Genomic DNA, 19373 nt, shown 5'->3' with positions numbered 1-19373 from the left:
CCCCAGCTAACTCCTTGCTCTCAGTCTCAGCTCAGGACGCCCTCCCCAGGGAGCCCCCCCTATAGCCACCCCCTCCTCAGGGTCCCAGAGGGTTCTGCACGCCTCCTTCCCCAAGCACTGGCCACAGCTGTAATTCTCTATTTCCCGCACTGTCTGATGCCATCTCCCCGCTGGACAAGAGCAGGGCCCATGACTGCTTTTGATCACTGTGTCCCCAGGGGTCTCCCCAGCACTTTGCTTGGTCCATGGCAGACTCTCAATAAACTCTTATTGAGTAAATACCAATAGTTAACAAAATTCCTGGGGCATCTAGGGTATTTTTTCACTTTCTGTAGTTAAATTTTTGGACAAATAGAGGAAAATGGTACTTTGTAATACTGGAGAAAACATACAGAAATAATGTTACTCCAACAGGATGCAGGACTGAAATTACAAAGCCAGAGAGGCTTCAGGAGCTGGGCACAGCACTGTCTAAGAAGGTGCTGGGAGCTGGGAGCGAGGCAAGGGCACACCCATCTGGAGCTCTAGGTCTTAAACCATGGAGGTATGGTGCCCATTTCAGAAACAGAAAGTTGTACAAGGGGCCAAGGCAAAGTGATCTGCGACAGTGCATCAGCCAGGTGCTGTAGGAAAGGACACGCCCCTCCATCCCTCTGAGGCGGACCTCATGGGAAAGAGCCGCACCCAAGGCACCAGGACATCACAGCTGGACTTCGTGTAGCCCATCCAAACCCACAGGAAACTCCCAGCCTGGATGGAAGCCATAAAGAAAGAACAAGAAAAGAAATGGCCACCTGATCAGAAGAACCTTACCCAGGATGCCTGGAGCACGCTGGACAGTGGGAAAGGGGAGTGAGGCCCCAGCCGCCTCAGGTATCAGCACCTGGAGCTCCGTGGGTGGGACAGGCGTCCTCAGTACCATCCCGCCCCAGCCCCAGCCCTGCAGCCACACTCACAATCTGCTTCTCCGTGTATCTGTTGGAGCTCAGCAGGTTCACGGCCTCCATATGTCCAAAGTCAATGTCGTGACCCAAGAGAAAGATGAAGAGCAACTTGCAGACGTATTTTTTTTTACTATAGCCATCAAGAGCCTTGTCACCTACGGAAAAGGTGGGTGAGGCAGGGAAAGCAGAGAACTCATCAGCAGGAAGCATATGAGCCAACCTCCAAAAGAGAGGCAGCTAGGCCCCTGGGCAGACGCACCACAGACAGTATGGGGCATGAATGATATTTTCTAACCGGGTGATACACATCAGAATCCACATGTTTGGCTTCCCTTAAAAAACAGAAACCAGAACACATGGCAGAAAGAGTTCTGCCCTCCCAGGACAGCCCTGGGCAGGTGCAGTTGGGCCAGGCCTGGGCCTCACCCCACACTGCCACAATCCACCAGGGCCCCGGGAGCAAGCCCGACCTTAAACCAGCACGTTACTCTTTAAATGTTTATCAATTTAGGCAGATGCACATACTCTAAACAGTCTTCCATTTCACACCAGTTTCAGGACAAATCACCCACTCACAGAGCTCACACACAGGGGATGAGAAGGGCATCTGCATCTTCACCCAACCCCGGCTGACGGAGCACCACACTAGAGGTGCTGGCAAGGTGGACTCCAAACACGTCGCTGGCAGAATATAAAACGTCATTTTAAAAAGGACCACTGCCATTTCAAATACCAGAAGTTATTATTTCACCTGAGAAGTGTAAGATATTCCTTAGAGTCAATCTCTAGAGACTGTAGAGGTGACAACCAGAAAGGGTGGTCATCTTATTAAGCTAGTCTTATGGGGACACTGCTGCCACAGTATGAAGGGCCCATGTAGGACACAGGGGAAGCAGAAGATGACGACACAATGCTCCTCATTAGTAAGGGGTCGGGACACTCATGTTCCATGAACGAGCACTGGCAGACCTCAAAGAACTGTCTAGAAGAAAGAGCCCCCTGCCCAAGATTTCATGGGGAGACAGTTGATTATGTGTCAGCCAGGCAGTTGGACACCTTACCTTGAGGAGCTCTGAGAACACTCCCTCCCTTTCAGCAGCAAACTGACACACAATTTACTGACCAAACAATATAAAAGCGGACCAGGCCTGGTTCCCCCAAGGACCCACTATTCGCTCATCTGATTGCTGTGCCCGAGAAGGCCGGCTCTGTCACTTCCTGGCTGGAACACATCCCCGTCAACTGTGGGAAAGCGTCGGCAGGTGGGGGGCATGCAGCCCACCATAGCAGCAGCCATCCCCTAACTCCTACCCATCTAGCTGTCCTTCAAGAACCGGCCCAGATTCCATTGTCTTCTGGAAGCCTCCTTTGACAATCAAGTCCAAAGTACCTCCCCAGGGCCGGCCCACTGGCATAGTGGATATGTTCGCAGGCTCTGCTTCAGCGGCCCAGGGTTCGCAGGTTCACCTCCCAGGTGTGGACCAACATAGTGCTCATCAAGCCACACTGTAGCGGCCTCCCACAAACAAAGTAGAGGAAGACTGGCACAGATGCTAGCTCAGGGACAATCTTCCTCACACTCACAAAAAAGTACTGCCCCAGGCCAGTCCCAGGGGTCTAGTGGTTAAGTTTGGCATGCTCCACTTCAGTGGCCCAGGTTTGGTTTCTGGGATAGGACCTACAGTACTTGTCACCAGTCATGCTGTGGCAGCAACCCAAATACAAAAGAAAAAGAGGAAGATAGCCAGCAGATGTTAGCTCAGGGCGAATCTTCCTCAGCAAAAAATAAACAAAAAAAAAAGTACCACCCTACCTCCTCTCACCTCCTAGAGACAGGTCCCTGCTCCTCAGTTAGAGCACGTTTTAGAGGGAAACCCAGCAGTGTGAGAGGAGACAGCGACAGCCCAGTCAGACTGACCTTTAGGCAGATGGCCAGGGAGGCACAGGGGCGCTTTCCCTGAAGCACCATGGCTGGTTTCTGCTCCTGCAGGACCCCAAAGGCAGGGTCCCTCCTACAGCCCTTCCCAACACTGGGAGACTCACAGGGACACACATTTAAAGGTTAGGCCCACAGAAAGGGAGGCTGTGGTGAGGGCAAGAACAGTCAAGCATCTCTCAGCCCTGACAGTGCCATGACACGGGGTAAATGCCCAGGCCCAGAAGGCAGTGTGGGCACTCACAAAGCATTGAGGAGGGCTGGAGACCGACCTGGGTCCCAGCCAGAGTGGAGACGACAGGGGACCCCGCCTGAAGCCAGAGCACCAAAGGGGCTACATCCTCAGTGAGAGGGTGGCAGGGGAACCTGCACTTGCAAAGGGAACCGAAAGGGAGACTGGTCTGTCGGTGCCACAGCTCAGTGCAAACGGGGAAAAGTAACAGTCCCCGAGAATACGTGGCCCAGATCTGCTCTCCCTCGGGGCTGGGCACCCCCAGAGGTGCAGACACACAGCTGGCTCCCTCTGTCGAGGCACCTCCTCCAGGTGCCTGCCCCAGTTTGACTCTTCCTCATCTAAGGTGCTCCTCACCTGCTCAAGAGTGACCCCTGAGGAAGCCTTTCCTCTTCATTGATTGCATCCAAATGAGGCCCGAGCCCTGAGTCCTCCCTTCAGAACGGTTCTCTTTCTCATCAGAAACTGTGCAGCTGGGCGGGCTTCCTCCATCAAGCAGCTCCCATGAAGACTCAGGCCTGAGGGCTGGAGGAACCATCACTTCCCGGGACATATGCCGGTGTCAGGCTGGGGGCTCCCGCAGAGCTTCGGCTGGGTCTAGGGGGCGCTCACTGCAGGCTCGCCTGCTGGACCTGAGGTTGATGGTGACCCCACTGCTTTGTCTGGCAAGTTTCAAACCATCAACCCTCCCAGACCTGGCTTCTCAGCAGCACGCATCTGTGAGGGCTGCAGACTAAGAGGAGGGCCACCTCTGAGTTTGAGAATGACGTCATAATGCATCCTGCCTCAGGCACACCTCACACACTCTGAAAACCCTCCATCAGGGCAAGGAGAGCCACCCCAGGCACTCTGTGCCACTGCTCCAAGGGACAGCACTTGCACTTCAGACTCAGTGGAAGGCCTTGAAAACAAAAGCCTGCTCGTTTCTGTCAAGAAAGTGTGTTTGCTAGCTCCACCTGCATTCACCCGGCACATCCCCAGCACCTACCACCTATCTACCTCGGGAGCAAGGCCCAGGCAGAGTGCACAAGAAACCCCTTCCATGTGCATGAGGAGCCCAGCATCCTGACAGCCCTCCACAGGGTACTGCTGGGCCTGGCTCTTCATTCTTCAGGAGCCCAAGCCAGTCTCCCAACTGCAAAACTCACTGTCAGGACACAGAGGGTCCTCAAGCCAGTGGTCAGCTCCAAACACACCTCCACAAAGCTCGGGCCCAGGGCAGAACCCCTCTGCGCCTTTCCTTCACAGCTGTCTCCAAAAGGAGCACTGAGGGACACAGGTGCAGGAAGGGGCCTGCCCGCAGTTTGGGGTGAAGATGGGAGGAGCTCTGTGGTCCCACAGTGACCTCTCGGCCCCACCCTGGCCATAACCTTCCCACAGCCCTCTCAACACGACCCTAGCGGCCAGATAGGTTCCTGCCCACACCAACATCCAGATTTGCCCAGCAGCCCCACACAATTTGCCTGTGGATGGGGGAGTTCCTGCCCTCTGCATGCCCCCAACTCTGCACCCTGGCCAAACCAGTGACAACCTTCTCTGTCCTCTGAGCTTCTCCGCTCTCCAGCTGGCTCACCTACCTGCCCTGATCCAGGAAGGGGCCTCCAGATTTGTTCTCCTGGGAGCTCTCCTTCAGCCCCAGGCCACACCGCCCCCTTGTATCTTAGTCACTCTTACCAGAGCTCAGTAATTCTTTACAGTAAACATCCCTAACTCTCACTGTGGTTTCTCTCTCCTGATTGGACCAGACTGAGACAGTCCTTAAAATGTTAGTTTCAATATTGGGCTAGAATTGTTTTTTGATTCCACTAATTTCAAACTGTTAACCAGAGCCTTTTCTGAGCTGTAAATAGGGATGATGGTAGTGACACCCATATCCCTGCTTGGGAAAGCTGGCCACAAACTACAAATGCATCCTGACTGAGGATCAGGGTCCAGGCTGTGTCCTGGGGTCCCTCAACTTCTCTAAGGCCCGCTCCTCACTGGGCCGTTAAGGAAATGAAGCAGGACACTGCTCCAGGGGCTTAGTGGCACCTGGAACAACGTGAGACCACCACTGAAGCTAATGAGGACCATATTTCACGGGCTCTTGACATGCATGCTGGTTTCAGAATGTGAAAAATGTGAAAAAAAAATCTTAGAATGACTAAAACCTGATTTTTTTCTTTTTTGAGGAAGATTAGCCCTGAGCTAACATCTGCCGCCAATCCTCCTCTTTTTACTGAGGAAGAGTGGCCCAGAGCTAACATCTGTGCCCATCTTCCTCTACTTTATGTGGGACGCTGCCACAGCATGGCTTGATAAGCGGTGCACAGGTCCCCACCTGGGATCCAAACCGGCGAATCCTGGGCCACTGAAAAGGAGCATGCAAATTTAACAGCTGCACCACTGGGCCAGCCCCATAAAACCTGATATTTTTACAACAAAATATCAAATAGATAAAACACAAGACTGGAGAGTGGGCTGGTCACCACAGCATCTGGACACATGGACATGCTTCCTCTTCCTCAAGTGCCGAAGCCAGAGGGAATGATAGGCGCCCTTGACAGTCACCCGCCATCTGGGTCAGAGCCAGGTCGGCCCTCTGCACCCCACATGACGGGGCTCCCCAGCACCTGCCGCTCCTGCCACACTGCATGTGTCCCCTGCCTGCTTTGTTCCTGCCGCAGCCTGGGACCACACCCCGGCTCTAGCACCAGTTAACCTAATAACCACCCACTCGTCACTCATGCTTCTCAGGCCCCATCCTGACTCTTTAACAGTGGCTATGGTCAAAAATAGTCCAAGATAACCCCTTTTTAAGAATAGGGAAAGGTAGCCAGCCCAGTGTCTGTAAGCTTTGCTTATGACTCTAGGAGGCCTCAGGCTGACATGAATTTGCCATTTGTGCCTTAAGGACAGGACCCCTGTGCTAAACACAGACATGGCCCCCAGACACATAGGTTTCTAAACCTCTAGCCTCTACCAGGGTTTGGGAGGTCACACATGCACCCACATAAAGGTAGGGAGAGGGCTCCTAGCCCACTGTGAGAACTGAGCCTGACCACCCCGAGTCAGGCCCTACCCTGCCAACGAAGTGTTCTCATGTGACAACTAAGACGCTGAGAATAATCTCCAGGTCTCCGCACGATGCAGGAATAACTTTCTGTCACTAGGAAAAGGTGACCAAGACCCAGACTCTTCTGGATGATTTCTAGGCTGTGACCCTTTTTTCACCCTTCCTCTCACAGAGATGGGTGCTCAACGCATCTTATTCTGTTCAAAGAGGTAAAAAGGATAAGACACCAAGGGCAGACAGGAAGTCCCCTGCTTCTGCACTGTGCTGGTACCACTGCCTCCAAGGCTCCCCTCACCCCATGTCAGGTAAAGTGCCCCCTCCTCTGTGAAATGTCTCACAATGGCTGGCTCCAGAGTATTGCCTTCCTTCCCCAGTGTCCCCACAGACCCGGGGCATGTTCTTCACTCGCTATAAAGCTCAACTGATTTCAGCTGTTTAAAAAGGGAGATGTGAATTAAAACCACAAGAAGGTACCACTACAGTCCCAGTAGAGTAACTAAAATTTAACAGATTAACCATAGCAAGTGCTGGCGAGGCTACGGAGGAACCGGGACTCTCACAGGGCTGCTGGGACGCACGACGGTGCAGCCACTCCGGAAAACAGCGTGGCTGTCTCGTAAAAAGTAAAATACACACCTTCCATATGACCCAGCCAGTCCACTCCTAGGTATCGACCCAAAAGAAATGAAAATACGCATCCACACTCTGACTTGCACACCAATATTCACAGCAGCTTTACTCACAACAGTGGAGAACTGGGAAAAACCCAAATGCCCATCAACTGGTGAGTAAAGCACGCTGTGTGGGAACCAATCACTGACACCCGTGACGTGAACAAACCCTGAAAGCACTGTGCTCACTCACAGAAAGTGACGCAGAAGACACGACGCCACACAATTCCTTTCACATGAAGTTTCTAGAAACAACAAAACCATAGTGACAGAAAGCAGATCAATGGCGGCTGGGGAAGGTGGTTAAGAGCAAAGGGGCACCAGGGGACATTCTGGAGTGGTGGAAACGTTCTCTATTTCGTCTGTGGTGCTGCTGGCTGCATGAATACATGCATTTGCCAAAATTCAAAGTGCACATTTAAAACGAGTGAATTTTATTTCAAACATACTGTATCTCATAAAGACACTTTTTAAAAATTACTCCATCAAAATATTCCAGGAAAAAAAGAAGAGCAAAAGATGAAAGCACATTACAAAATGATGGAAACTGGTAAAGCTGGGCAAGGAACACCTGCAAGAGAACAGTATAATAAACCCCCTGACATGTAAGCTTTCATGTTTCCTCAGTAAAAAGTTCTGGGTTTTTAAAGTCTTTCTACACCTACAATAACATACATTCTTTATGGGAAGTTTTCCTATTCATCTCTGTAGCCCTCGTGCCTGGAACTTAGTGAATACCGCCAGCAGTTATTTAGCAAATCCATGTACGCCATCTGGTCAACTTCTGAAGACAATCAATAGCAGGAAATTACCATATCTCTGCTTATATACAACACAACAGTTTTTCTCTGAAGGTTTCAAGGTTGAGGGTATGCCAGTTAATGTCATCACAACTACACCGTTCCACCTCAAAATTTAGTGGCTACACAACCAGCAGGGATTTTTTGCTCAAGAGACTGCAAGTCAGCCGGGGCTTGGCTGGGGCTGCCTCCACCACCCTAGTCACCCAAGTTGCATCTGGACCTGCTTTGTGTGTCTCCCAGCCTCCCGACCCAGCCGCAACCCAAGCATGTGCTTCTCACGGAGAAGATGGGAAATGAGCAACCCCCCTTCAAGTTTAGGTTTGCGAGTGGCACACAGACACTGTCTCCATCCCACAGGCCATGTCACATGACCAAGCCCCACCTCCTTCTTCAAATGATAGCGCTCACCAGGGGAACCACTGGCCTCCAGCTTTCTTGACGGCAAGGTTTTTATCTATAGATGCAGCTCTCTCGTGTTCCTGGGACTACCGGAGTTTTACCATGCTTTGTCTGTTTGCTAAGTATTTTACTTCTACATGTATTTTTAATTTCACAAACATTATTATACCAGAGATTGTGTAAATTTACCTACGTATCTACCACTTCTTTCCTTCTTTTCTGTATCTATTTTTCATGTGGGATTATTTTGCTTCTGGTCTGAAGTAGATTAGAATTTCCCTCAGTATGGGCCCTCTGGTGAGAAATTCTCTCCATTTTTGTCTGAAAAGGGTCTTTTTTAGTTTCACTCTTAAAAGACCTTGTTGCTAGGTAACGGTTCCAGTGGGCTGTTATTTTCCAGCATTTGAGTTTTCCATGTGGTTCCACCTCCCTTGTCACTGTGAGAAGCCAGCTGTCAGCATACATGTCGCTCCTCTGAAGACAGCCCACCTTTTTGCCTCTGTGGCTACTTTTAAGATTTCCTCTCTTTGGATTTATACATTTTCACAATAATGTGTCTACGTGTAGATTTCATTTTATTTATCTGAACTGTTTGCTGAATCTGTGGTTTGGTGAATTTCCTGAATTCTTGAAAGTTCTCGGGCCCACCATTCCTCCTTTCCCTCTGGACACCAATGAGGCCTTCCAGACCCTTCCCCACACCCCATGTCTCCCACCCACTCTGCAGTTTGCCCTTTCGTCCTCCATCTGGGCCACGTTCAGGAGAGGGATTTTTCTCACCTTTCAGAACATTAAATCTCTCTCCAACCATGTCTGTCATTATGTCTGGCCATTGAGTCCTTCCTTTTGATTACTGTGTCTCAGTTCTAGAACTTCCATCTGATCAATTTCAAAATCTGCTGTGTCTACAGTTGGCAAGTTTCCTACTGAAATTTTCAAGTTTGCCTTTTATCTCTTTAAAAATGGTAAAGCTGGGACTGGCCCTGCAGCCAAGTAGTTAAGTTCGCGCGCTCCACTCTGGCAGCCCAGGGTTTCACCGGTTTGGATCCTGGGCGCAGACACAGTACCGCTTATCAGGCCATGCTGAGGTGGCATCCCACACAGCACAACCAGAGGCACTCATAACTAGAATATACAACTATGTACTGGGGGGCTTTGTGGAGAAGAAGAAAAAAAAAAGAAGACTGGCAACAATTGTTAGCTCAGGTGCCAATCTTTAAAAAAAAAAATGGTAAAGCTAGTTCTCTACTATAATCTGAATCTGGTGTCAGAGGTCTTTGTGATTCTGTTTCTGCTGTCTCTGCTGGTTCTTGCTCATCACGTCTTGCATCTCTGTGTGCCTGATTATCTGTGACTGCATGCTGGACATTATATGTGAAAAATTATCTGTAGGAATCATTTGCAGCCTACAATGACAATATCTTCCTCCAGAGAAGCCTGTTTTTCTTACCTTAGTTTAAGTTCAAGGCTTGAGGTTCTGCAGAGCATCCAGAGGTTAGAAGCCCAGCTGCAAGTCTATGACAGGACGGGCTCACTTCCAGTTCACTCTTGCCCTAAGGGCACTGCCTTGGAGGGCCTCAGTCTAAAGTGGAAGGGGGTCTCTACTTTGGTGGGCTCTGGGCTTTGACTTTTCTCCTTCTAGACCAGAGCTACTCAACCTCAGCACTTTGACATCTCAGGCCAGATAATTCTTAATGGGGGGCTGTAAGGTGTTTAGCACCGTCCTGGCCTCCAACCACCAGATGGCAGTAGCACACCCCATCCCTAGTTCTGACAACCAAAAATGCCTCCAGGTCTTGCCAAATGTCTCCTGGAGGGCAAAATCACTCTGATGGACAACCACCCCTACAGACTTCCAAGGTCATCAAAAATAGAGCTCTGTTTCGTAGCTGTTTCTTTGGGATTACCAAATGCTCTCAAGGCACAAACAGCTGAGTGCTGCACTTGCTTCCGTGGGCACTTTCCTTCTCCCACATAAGGCCCAGTGATTCTTTTTTCTTGTTACTCTATGATGCTTCAAGACTTTTTTAAATCCTGTGTCTCTTTTTAAGTTGTTTTCAGTGGAAGAGTTGGTCTAAGTCTACATCACTGTCCAAAGTGGCAGCTTCTAGCCACACACAGCTACTAAGCAATTGACTATGGCTGGTCTGAACTGGGTGTGCTCTAAGTGTAAAACACACATGAAACTTCGAAGACTTGGTGTGAAAAAATGTAAAACATCTCAGTAAGTTTTTTTTATTCATTACACATTGTAACGATAATATTCTAGGTATATTGAGTTAAATAAAATACATTAAAATTAGTTTCATCTGCTTCTTTTTACTTAACATGGCTACTAGAAGATTTGGAATTAGGTGTGTGTGTGTTTGTGACTTGCGCTATATTTCTGCTGGACAGCACAGATCTAAATCATCTCAGCTACCATAACGGGAAGCTCCCCAGGGCACACTCTCTGAGGACAAGGTTTTCTCTTGTCTGCTACCATTCAGGGCATACACATGCTCAATAAACACCAGCTGGTGAACAGTAAGAGGGAGCCTCCTGCCCTATCTAGGCAGCCTTAGCTTAGACAGGCATGAAGGCGAAGAAACTAAAGTCTTGTTTGTCCCAAAACATTTATACAGACGCTTTGAAGATTACCATCGAAGGGCAATGACCTCTTTTTATAATAACAACATGATTAACATTTGTTAGGCTCTCACTTTCTGCTGAGGAATTTATATATATTTCTGCATATAAACACAACTAGTGAAGCAGACACGGACTCTCCCTTCAACAAGGGACTGGAGCTGCCAAGAGTACGGCCAGCGACAGGGGTTAGCTTTGTCAGGTTCTGCCTTCCTCAGCTTTCAAGGGGGCAGGACAAGGGCTCAGCCCCATTCCCACCCAATGCCAGACTCCTCTAAGAGGCAATCTTCACTCCAAAGCTCCCTAATGGGCCAGTGACAACTTCAGCAGACCAGCATCTCCATCTGAGGCTTCCCTGCTCTCTCTGACCCTGCTTCCTCCCTCTACTTTTCACTGGTGGTCCTCTCTAATCAATCTTCATCCTCTAATCCCATCTCAGGGTCTGCTGAATGGAGAACCCAGCCTGAGATAATCAGTACCCCATTTTACAGCTGAGAAAAAGATGCAGAAGAGTAAGTAACTTGACAGAGTGACACAGCAAATAAGCATCACTGGGGCGGGGAAATGAATCTGGGGTAGTCGGGGCAACTTCATTCTTCACCACCACGTCATGGTCCCTCCCTCTTAGAAGCAATGAAAGTTACAGACACCTCACCAGAGAAGATGTACAGATGGCAAATAAGCACAAATAAGCTCCACGTCACATGTCATCAGAGAAATGCAAATTAAAACAGCAGTAAGATGTCACTACACACCTACCAGTGTGGCCAAAATCCAGACCCCTGACGATAAATGCTGGTGAGGATGCGGAGCAACAGACACTCTCCTTCTCTGCTGGAGGGATTGCAAAGCAGTACAGCCACTTTGGAAGACAGTTTGGTGGTTCTTAACAAAACTAAAATGCTCTCACCACACGATCCAGCAATCACATTCCTTGATATTTACCCAAAGGAGCTGAAAACTTACATCCACACAAAAACCTGCACACAGATGTTTACAACAGCTTTATTTACAATTGCTGAAACTTGGAAGCAACCAAGATGCCCGATAGTAGGTGGATGGATAAACTGTGGTCCATCTAGACAGTGGAATATCATTTAGCACAAAAAAGAAATGAGCCATCAAGCCATGAAAAGACATGAAGGAAACTTAAATGCATATTAAGTGAAGGAAGCCAATCTGAAAAGGCCACATACTGTATGATTCCAGCTACATGATATTCTGGAAAAGGCAAAACTACAGAGACAATAGAGAGACCAGTGGTTGCCAGGGGTTATCGGAGAGGGAGGGACGAACAGGCCAAGCACAGAGGACTTTTAGGACAGTGAAACTACTCTGCGCAACACTGGAATGGTGGACACGCGTCATTATACATTTGTCCAAACCCACAGAATATGTAACAGCAAGAGTGAATACTGATGTAAACTGTGGACCTTGGGGTGATGACGACATGTCAACGTAGGTTCAAGCACTGTAACGAACTTCCCTCTCTGGTGGGGGATGGTGATACTGGGAGGCTGTGCGTGCATGGGGGCAGGGGGTATACAGGAAACTTCTGCACCTTCCTCTCAGTTTTGCTGTGAACCTAAAATTGCGCTAAAAAAAAATAAAGTCTTTATTATAGAAGTCTTTGTTAAAAAAAAAATTAATGAAAAATTTTTCTAAAAGCAATACAAGTTATAGACACCACCCCCACCCTCAAAAAAACAAATATATATAAGCAAACCATTTCACATACAATTTCAGGAGTTTCACAGACCATCTAGAGGATCTTTGGACCTGGTTAAAAATATTAACCATATTACTCTCCCTAGGGCTCAACAGGGGATATACCAGTTAGTAACAGCTCAAATCCCACTTGTTTTTGCATCACCTGATAAAGCAGGATATCCATTCTCAAGCCCTGAAAAAGCATCCATTCCAAGAAATTCACCCTCTGCCTGTCCCTCCAGTTCCTCAGGGTTCAATCCTAGCCCTCTCCTCTATTCATTGTTTCTGGGCAATTTTAGCCACTCTCACAGCTAAAGTCTGCTCAGAGACTTGAACCAGGTCTCAAACCTGTAAAAATTAACTGAAAAACTAAGGCTTAAAGGATAACAAGCCTTTCACAAATATGTCCTAAAGTCTAAAAATCTACCCTTTACAATCTTCAAAATGAGGATGTTCAGGGAAGGTGTACTCCCCAGAAACTGGCTTACGGAAAGGCGGTCTACCTGGGTGGATTAGGTAACATGGTACGTTACTCATTTCATTAACAGCGGAAAACACTTCAACACAGGAAGTGCTCAGATCACTTGATAATACTTCAAACAAATAATGAGCAGCCTCAGGGAGAGCATTTCTTCATTTGAGATCATACTTTGAGCCCCTAATACATTGGGTCTGTGGCTCACACCACTCCTGGCCCTTTTGGAGAAGAGGCCACGAGCGGAAGGAGCCGCTCTAGATTAGCGTCCTTTCAGCTCCAGGAAAAGATCGGGTCCCTGGAAGGGTCACGCTGTCTGATCAACTGCACACAAACCATCAAACAACTCAAGAATAACCAATGGCTTGACTTTAAACACTCTTTAATTTTAACAGAGCCATGATAGTAAACATGCTAACTGAGAACTAAACTTTAGTTTGAAGTGAAAAAACACAAAGATGACACTAAAAGATTAAGTCCCTACCATATACAAAATTTACAACAGAACGTTTCATGACACACTTACCTTTAAATTTTGATCTAATGTTTGCCAGCTCTTTGTTTATTCTCTTTATTTCTGCTTCTTTACTTTTGCCTAGAAAAAGAGAACACAAATGCGTTCTTAAACTGATTTCTAAACAAACGCCCATTCCCTAACAAGACTGACACATCACCATTAAAGGCAGAATCACCGCTGTCAGGAGCCCAAGGAAAGAAGCAATCTGCTCCAACCAAAGCCAGTGCAGAGGCCCTGAGGCAGACCCGCAAACCTGACAGCGCCAGGCTAGTCCATAAGCACACCCAGGAAAGCAGCCACTCCATGAGGGGACGTGATCGCTGGCACCATTTTTAACTCCATCTTTTGCCACAGTTCTGGAATTGGAAGCACTCAAAATACCTGCTGAATGTTTTCCACAATAAATCATTATCAGCTAATAGTTTACTCTTAAAACTGACTTTTACGGCCATAGATAATTTTCCAAAGTATAAAGTTTCAACTACTGCAGGCTTCCAATTTTCTTTCCTTATGAAATTCACCAGCCGACAAAATCTGATAAGTTCACTTTTATAATATTCACTGAAGTTTAGGAATGCTCCATTATACGAAAAAGGGATGAAAGGTACATTATATTTATGACAAACTCTAGCTGCATCCTAGATCTACTGCTAAATTAGCCTTAATTCAACGAACATTTGCATGTATGGAACATGTCCGACGTGGACTGGAGATCGAACCATATTCAGTTTTCCTCCACCTTGACTAACTGTGGAAACTGAGGCCTAGAGAGCACAGGCGATTTTTTTGAGTCTATTCATCTTAACAAGTACTGTAAAAATACAAGAAATTATTCATCACACAGGATAAAGTAAGTCGTATGCACAAACAAGTCTGTGTAAATTTCCATCACGTTCTGAAAGAAGGAATAAAGTTTACTATTAAAGACCCTTTCCAGGCGAGCCCTTGGTTTAGTGATTGTATTTTCAGTGGGAAGAAAGGCTTCCACAGCAGCCACCACCCCAGAAGACTCCCAGCCCCGGGTGCTCACAGAGGCACAGACACTGGGCTCACCCATGCCCTCCTCCAGAAACGCCATCCACTCGGCTCAGCCTCTAGCACAGCCCCTCTTGGAACTTATCTCGCCTCTCCCAGAAGGCAAGCTCCCTCTCTCCAGGACACTCCCAAACAGCACTTATCTTTCACTACTAACTTACTAATAAATGGAGTTTAATATCTGCTAAATTAAAGGAACACTCTTTTGAGCCGATCCTACCCTAGCAAGCCCCCAATGGAGTGGCTGGTCAGACAGGACCATGTGGCCGGCTCACTCACCCGGCACTATTCGGGGTGCTGGGACTTACAGGTTAAGGCAGTACTTCCTGCCCTTGGGGAGCTGCCATTCCAGTTGGGGGTGAGGGTGGAGGCTGGAGACCTTTAATAAAACAAGCATAGCAGTCAGCTCTGGGGAACAAGGAGTGCAGGCTGGGAGGAGGCACCCAAATCTCCTTTGCCAGTCACTCTCTCTTCCCAGCCCTGACCTCGTGCAGCCAGAGGGCTGGTCAGAGCAGCGCCCCAGCTCCTCCATCTGTAAGAAGCTGAGCAGCTGAAGGCCCCCTGAGGAGTCAAGGAGCACTGTGTAGAGCAGCGGGCCTGAGGACCGTGAGTGACGGGTCAACAGCAAACTTTTTCTTAAAAAGTAGTATGTTTGCTGAAGTAGGCCTTTTGGATCTGGCTGAAAGGGCCATGAAAACAATGTCTTGGGAGCCTTCTGCCATACCCACAAAGACTGCAGGCAGCGTCACACAGCCTGGAGTGTACAAGCAAAGCCCTGTGCATAGGAGGGCACACACATGTGTGCCTGTGTGTGCATGCGTGTGTGCCTCCAACAAGGTGTCCAGGAATCTGTGTCTGAGCCCCTCCCTCTGGCGTGTGCACCCTACCTACCCAAGTCCTAGTGAAGAAACCCCCTGGGTGGCAGGAACTTAATTGTGCAGAGAGTCACAAAGGGTCAGATCTAGAGCAGAAATAATAAAAAGACGGGAAGGCAGCAGAAAGAAAAAATAATGCAAAATGAGCTAAATCATCTCCACGAGGGAAATCTATAGATACTACTCAAGATTGATAAATCGCAAAATAAAACTAAAAGCATATAATTTAGAGTCATGGGGAAACCACCAGGAGCAATAGAAACAAACGGCTAAACCACACACCCTCTGTGGAACAAGACAGGGCTTGGGCAAGAAGCTAGGGCTTTTCATCCAAAGCTTTTTCTTTAATTGGCCAATTTACAACAAACACACACATATTTTTTCTCAATCAGGGCAGGTCAAGGTTCTCCTGGAGAGGCACAGGCATATGATGACAAGAGCAGGCTTCAGAGCCAGGCATGTGAAGCTGGAATCCAAGAGTGGCCTCTGATTTGCTCTTCAACCAACGGTAAATTACTTCACATCTCTGAGCGCAGTCCCCTCAAGGGGAAAATCACTGAAAGCCAGAAGACCTCATGGCAATACATCTGCGTACGAGAAGACAGAGAAAAGAACGGCGTATCAGCCAGACCTGAGGACAGGAGAGCCCTAAGCAGAACCAGGTTAGCTCAGAGGGCTGAGTGAGAGGACCAGTGGGCTGGAGCGGCCTGGCCCCGGCCTCCCACTGAGCAGAGCCTCCAGGCCTGGAGTCCACACTGAGCAGAGAGGAACACAGCGACACGGGACACGGAGGGTCCACAGGAGCAGGCACGCAGAGCCAGGGACGCCAGCAGAGGAGAGCTGTGTGCAGCAGAAAAGCCACCCTGGGCTGTGCCTCCACGGACAGCTCAGAAAACTAAGTTCACAGAAAAATAAGCCACACGAAGCTACGGAGGTCAAATTCCATACAAAGAGACCACAAGAAAAAAGGAGAACAAAGAGCAGAACAACGGACATTGTTCCTACAAACAATGAAAGCTCCTCAGAAAGACGTCCCCAAAGAATAGATCAAAATTGGAGCCCTCCATTTTGAAATACGCTAACAGACGTCAACAAAGTATAAAAGACATTCAAAAGTCCATTAGAAAACCTCAGATATTAGGTAAAAGAAATGAGGAAAATTAGAAATAAAAATCATTTTAGGGGGCCGGCCTGGTGGCATAGTGGTTAAGTTCACACACTCCGCTTTGACAGCCCAGGGTTTGCCAGTTTGGATCCCGGGCACAGACCTCCACAATGGTCATCAAGCCATGCTGTGGCAGTATCCCACATATAAAATAGAGGAAGATTCCCACAGATGTTAGCTCAGGGACAATCTTCCTCAAGCAAAAAAAAAAAAAAAGAGGAAGGTTGGTAACAGATGTTAACTCAGGGCCAATCTTCCTCACTGAAAAAAACATCAACAAAAAATCATTTTAGAAATGAAGAATAAAAGAACAAATAAACACAACAGGGGTCTCGAAAGAAACAGAAAATGAAAAAAAAGAAAATTACTTAACTCAAAAAGAAATGAAGAAACAGATAAAGAATTCAAAAGAAAGTAGCAAATACTGGAAACAGACAAAGATGCAACATATGGATAGTAGGTGTCCCTCAGGAAGACGACCAACTGAGCAGTGGAGCAGACTAACACACGCCTTTGAAAACGCCTTCCTGAAATTAAACAAACTAAAGATTTCAAACCACGTAAAAAACCACACCTCATTCCTGTGAATATCAACCCCAAATAATATACACCAGCACATAGCCTAATAAAATTATTGGACTTTAAAGAAAAAGAAAAAAATCCTTTGAACATCCAGTAAACAAGAGCAAGCAGCTTATACAACAAAGAAAACCAGATACCCTCAGATTGTGGCATCGCTTTACACCAGAAGAAAAGGGTGAAAACACTTAAGATATGCAAGGAAAATAAATGTGAGGCAGGGATTTCACATCCAGCACAATTAGCCTCAAGTGTACCAACCTCAACAACTTGTGACAACTGAGAGCAATGATGTGCCCCAGGCCCTTTTCGCATCCAGAGAATGAGTTTCCAACATCCGAAGTTAGTGAGTACATGATCGAAGGAACTGAGTGAGCATCAAGCATTGAAGTGAGGGTGAAAGGGAGCACGTGCAGTAACAGCATCGCTCAGATGATACACTTAGATCAGGCACAGCTGCTCCAGGGTGGGGCAGGAGGGGGGACTGGATGAGTGCACAGTGACAGTGGTGGGGTCAGAGCCTGTCGTGGGTGCAACCCAGGATAAAGTTCATGAGTGATGAGGACACAGTCTAACTGGATCATCCCCAGCATCCTTGAGATTCCTGGTGTGGAAGAAGTTCAAGGGAAAACCCTCACCATCCTGAACTTAAGCGGCAGTCCACAACAACCTCAGGAGGCATCTTCCCTTGAAGACAAGTATGTATATTTCCTAGAGCAGTTAGAAGGATTATGCCTGGGAGCCACGAGCACCACCACACCCAGACTATGGTCTGGGAGCACCTTTTCTCCCAGCTAGGCTTCCTGGAGAAAGTGCTGGCTCCAGGACTGGGGCAAGGCACACGACAAGCCTGGATCTGCTGCCTACGGAGGATTGTCAAAGACCACAGACCACCAGAGCCACGGCAAAAACACTCAGCACCCTAATAAAGAGACTCCATTAACCAAAGGCGGGACAGCCTGAGCTTCAAAAAAGATAAAAAGACCAATGATCAAAATTCACAAAAACATTAAAATCTGTGAGTTCAAAATTACATTTAAAAAAACACCTAGGGGCTGGCCCCGTGGCTGAGTGGTTGACTTCGCGCACTCTGCTGCAGGCGGCCCAGTGTTTCGTTGGTTCGAGTCCTGGGCGCGGACATGGCACTGCTCGTCAAACCATGCTGGGACAGCGTCCCACATACCACAGCTAGAAGGACCCACACCGAAGAATATACAGCTATGTACCGGGGGGCTTTGGGGAGAAAAAGGAAAAAAATAAAATCTTTAAAAAAAAAACCACCTAATTGGTCACCTGACTTCAGAGGACGTTAAGGAACAAGTTATCGTGAAAACTGGTAAATAAAGAGAAAGAATGAGCTATCCTGCCTCTTTCCAGATGAACCATCCCCTGGGGAATCAGACAGTACCTACAGGGAAAGGTTTCTTTATAAAACAATTACAAGTCGATGAAAAAGAAATTACTGAACGAGAATATCACCATTTTGCCTCCCCAAAGGAATGAATGGAGCCAGGCAGAGGACATGGACAGCTGCTAGCCCCACAAAAACAGAATCGGCCAGACACAGCAGGAGCCCCATACGAAAGAGCAGGGCACCACCTGGAGTCTGGTGGAGGGGCAGCTCCACGTGATGTGGCCTTTGGAGCCAGCTGCCGGAGAGCCAAGAACGTGGTGAAACACGCCATGACCGCTACAACTTAACGTTCCGGGTCTTCAACAGACCATTGTAAGGAAAAGAAATGGACACAGATTAAAAGATTAAAGAACACAGAATGTTTAGAAACAGGAAGACCAAACCATAGTGTTCAGGATACCCCCTTGGTTGAGAAACCTATAAAGGACACAAAGAACCCAGCCCTGGTGGTAGGCTTGGGGGTAGGCGAATGGGACAGAGCATGTGGCAGGGCTTCCAGGGTGGTTACCTGGGTGGAAGCCACAATTATGTTCCCCTTATAATAATTCATTCATCTTTAAACATGGGTTTTGTGTGATTTTCTGTATCTGTGTTTTACTTTACAACAAAAAAGAAAAAATAGAAGTCGAGTGCCTTGTGAGGCAATGGACTCCCCAACTCCAGAAATGTTCAAGCTGAAGCTGAATGTTCTCCTACCTCCGGCAGGGTCCTTGGATCCATCTGTCCATGGATTCCCATGTACAAAACCCGAGTCTCTTCCAAGGGCAGAGGATGCGGTCCACACCCCTTGTGTGGCCTATGTTGAAGGCCCCACGGTTCTGGGCCCTGCTCACCATTCACTCTCCCTCCCTTAAGGGGGCAGCCCAGAGAGATTCACTGGAGCCCCAGCCATGCCTGCTTTCCCCAACCCTGGTCCTCAGGCATTCTACCACCTC

The 19373-nt window shown here is 48.0% G+C and overlaps 1 protein-coding gene across 10 annotated transcripts in view; it reads right to left on the bottom strand.

Annotated features, from left to right (window-relative positions):
* The window catches only part of AP2A2 (adaptor related protein complex 2 subunit alpha 2), an 89116-nt gene that overhangs the window by 44605 nt on the left and 25138 nt on the right, over positions 1–19373 (bottom strand). For 6 of the 10 annotated variants that reach the window (XM_023654807.2, XM_023654806.2, XM_070230334.1 and 3 more), the window contains 2 exons: positions 13380–13448; positions 957–1099 (listed from right to left, as the gene is read on the bottom strand). In XM_023654807.2, the coding sequence (XP_023510575.1) occupies positions 957–1099; positions 13380–13448 (212 nt within the window). Of the gene's footprint in view, positions 1–956; positions 1100–3469; positions 4175–13379; positions 13449–19373 lie in introns of those variants that run through there. The other 4 variants (XM_070230340.1, XM_070230341.1, XM_023654808.2 and 1 more) reach the window with 3 other exon arrangements.

Source organism: Equus caballus, chromosome 12 (genome assembly GCF_041296265.1).
Source record: "Equus caballus isolate H_3958 breed thoroughbred chromosome 12, TB-T2T, whole genome shotgun sequence".
Lineage (NCBI taxonomy): Eukaryota > Metazoa > Chordata > Mammalia > Perissodactyla > Equidae > Equus > Equus caballus.
Note: the sequence above shows the minus strand (reverse complement) of the source record. Positions and strands in the feature narration are given on the sequence as shown.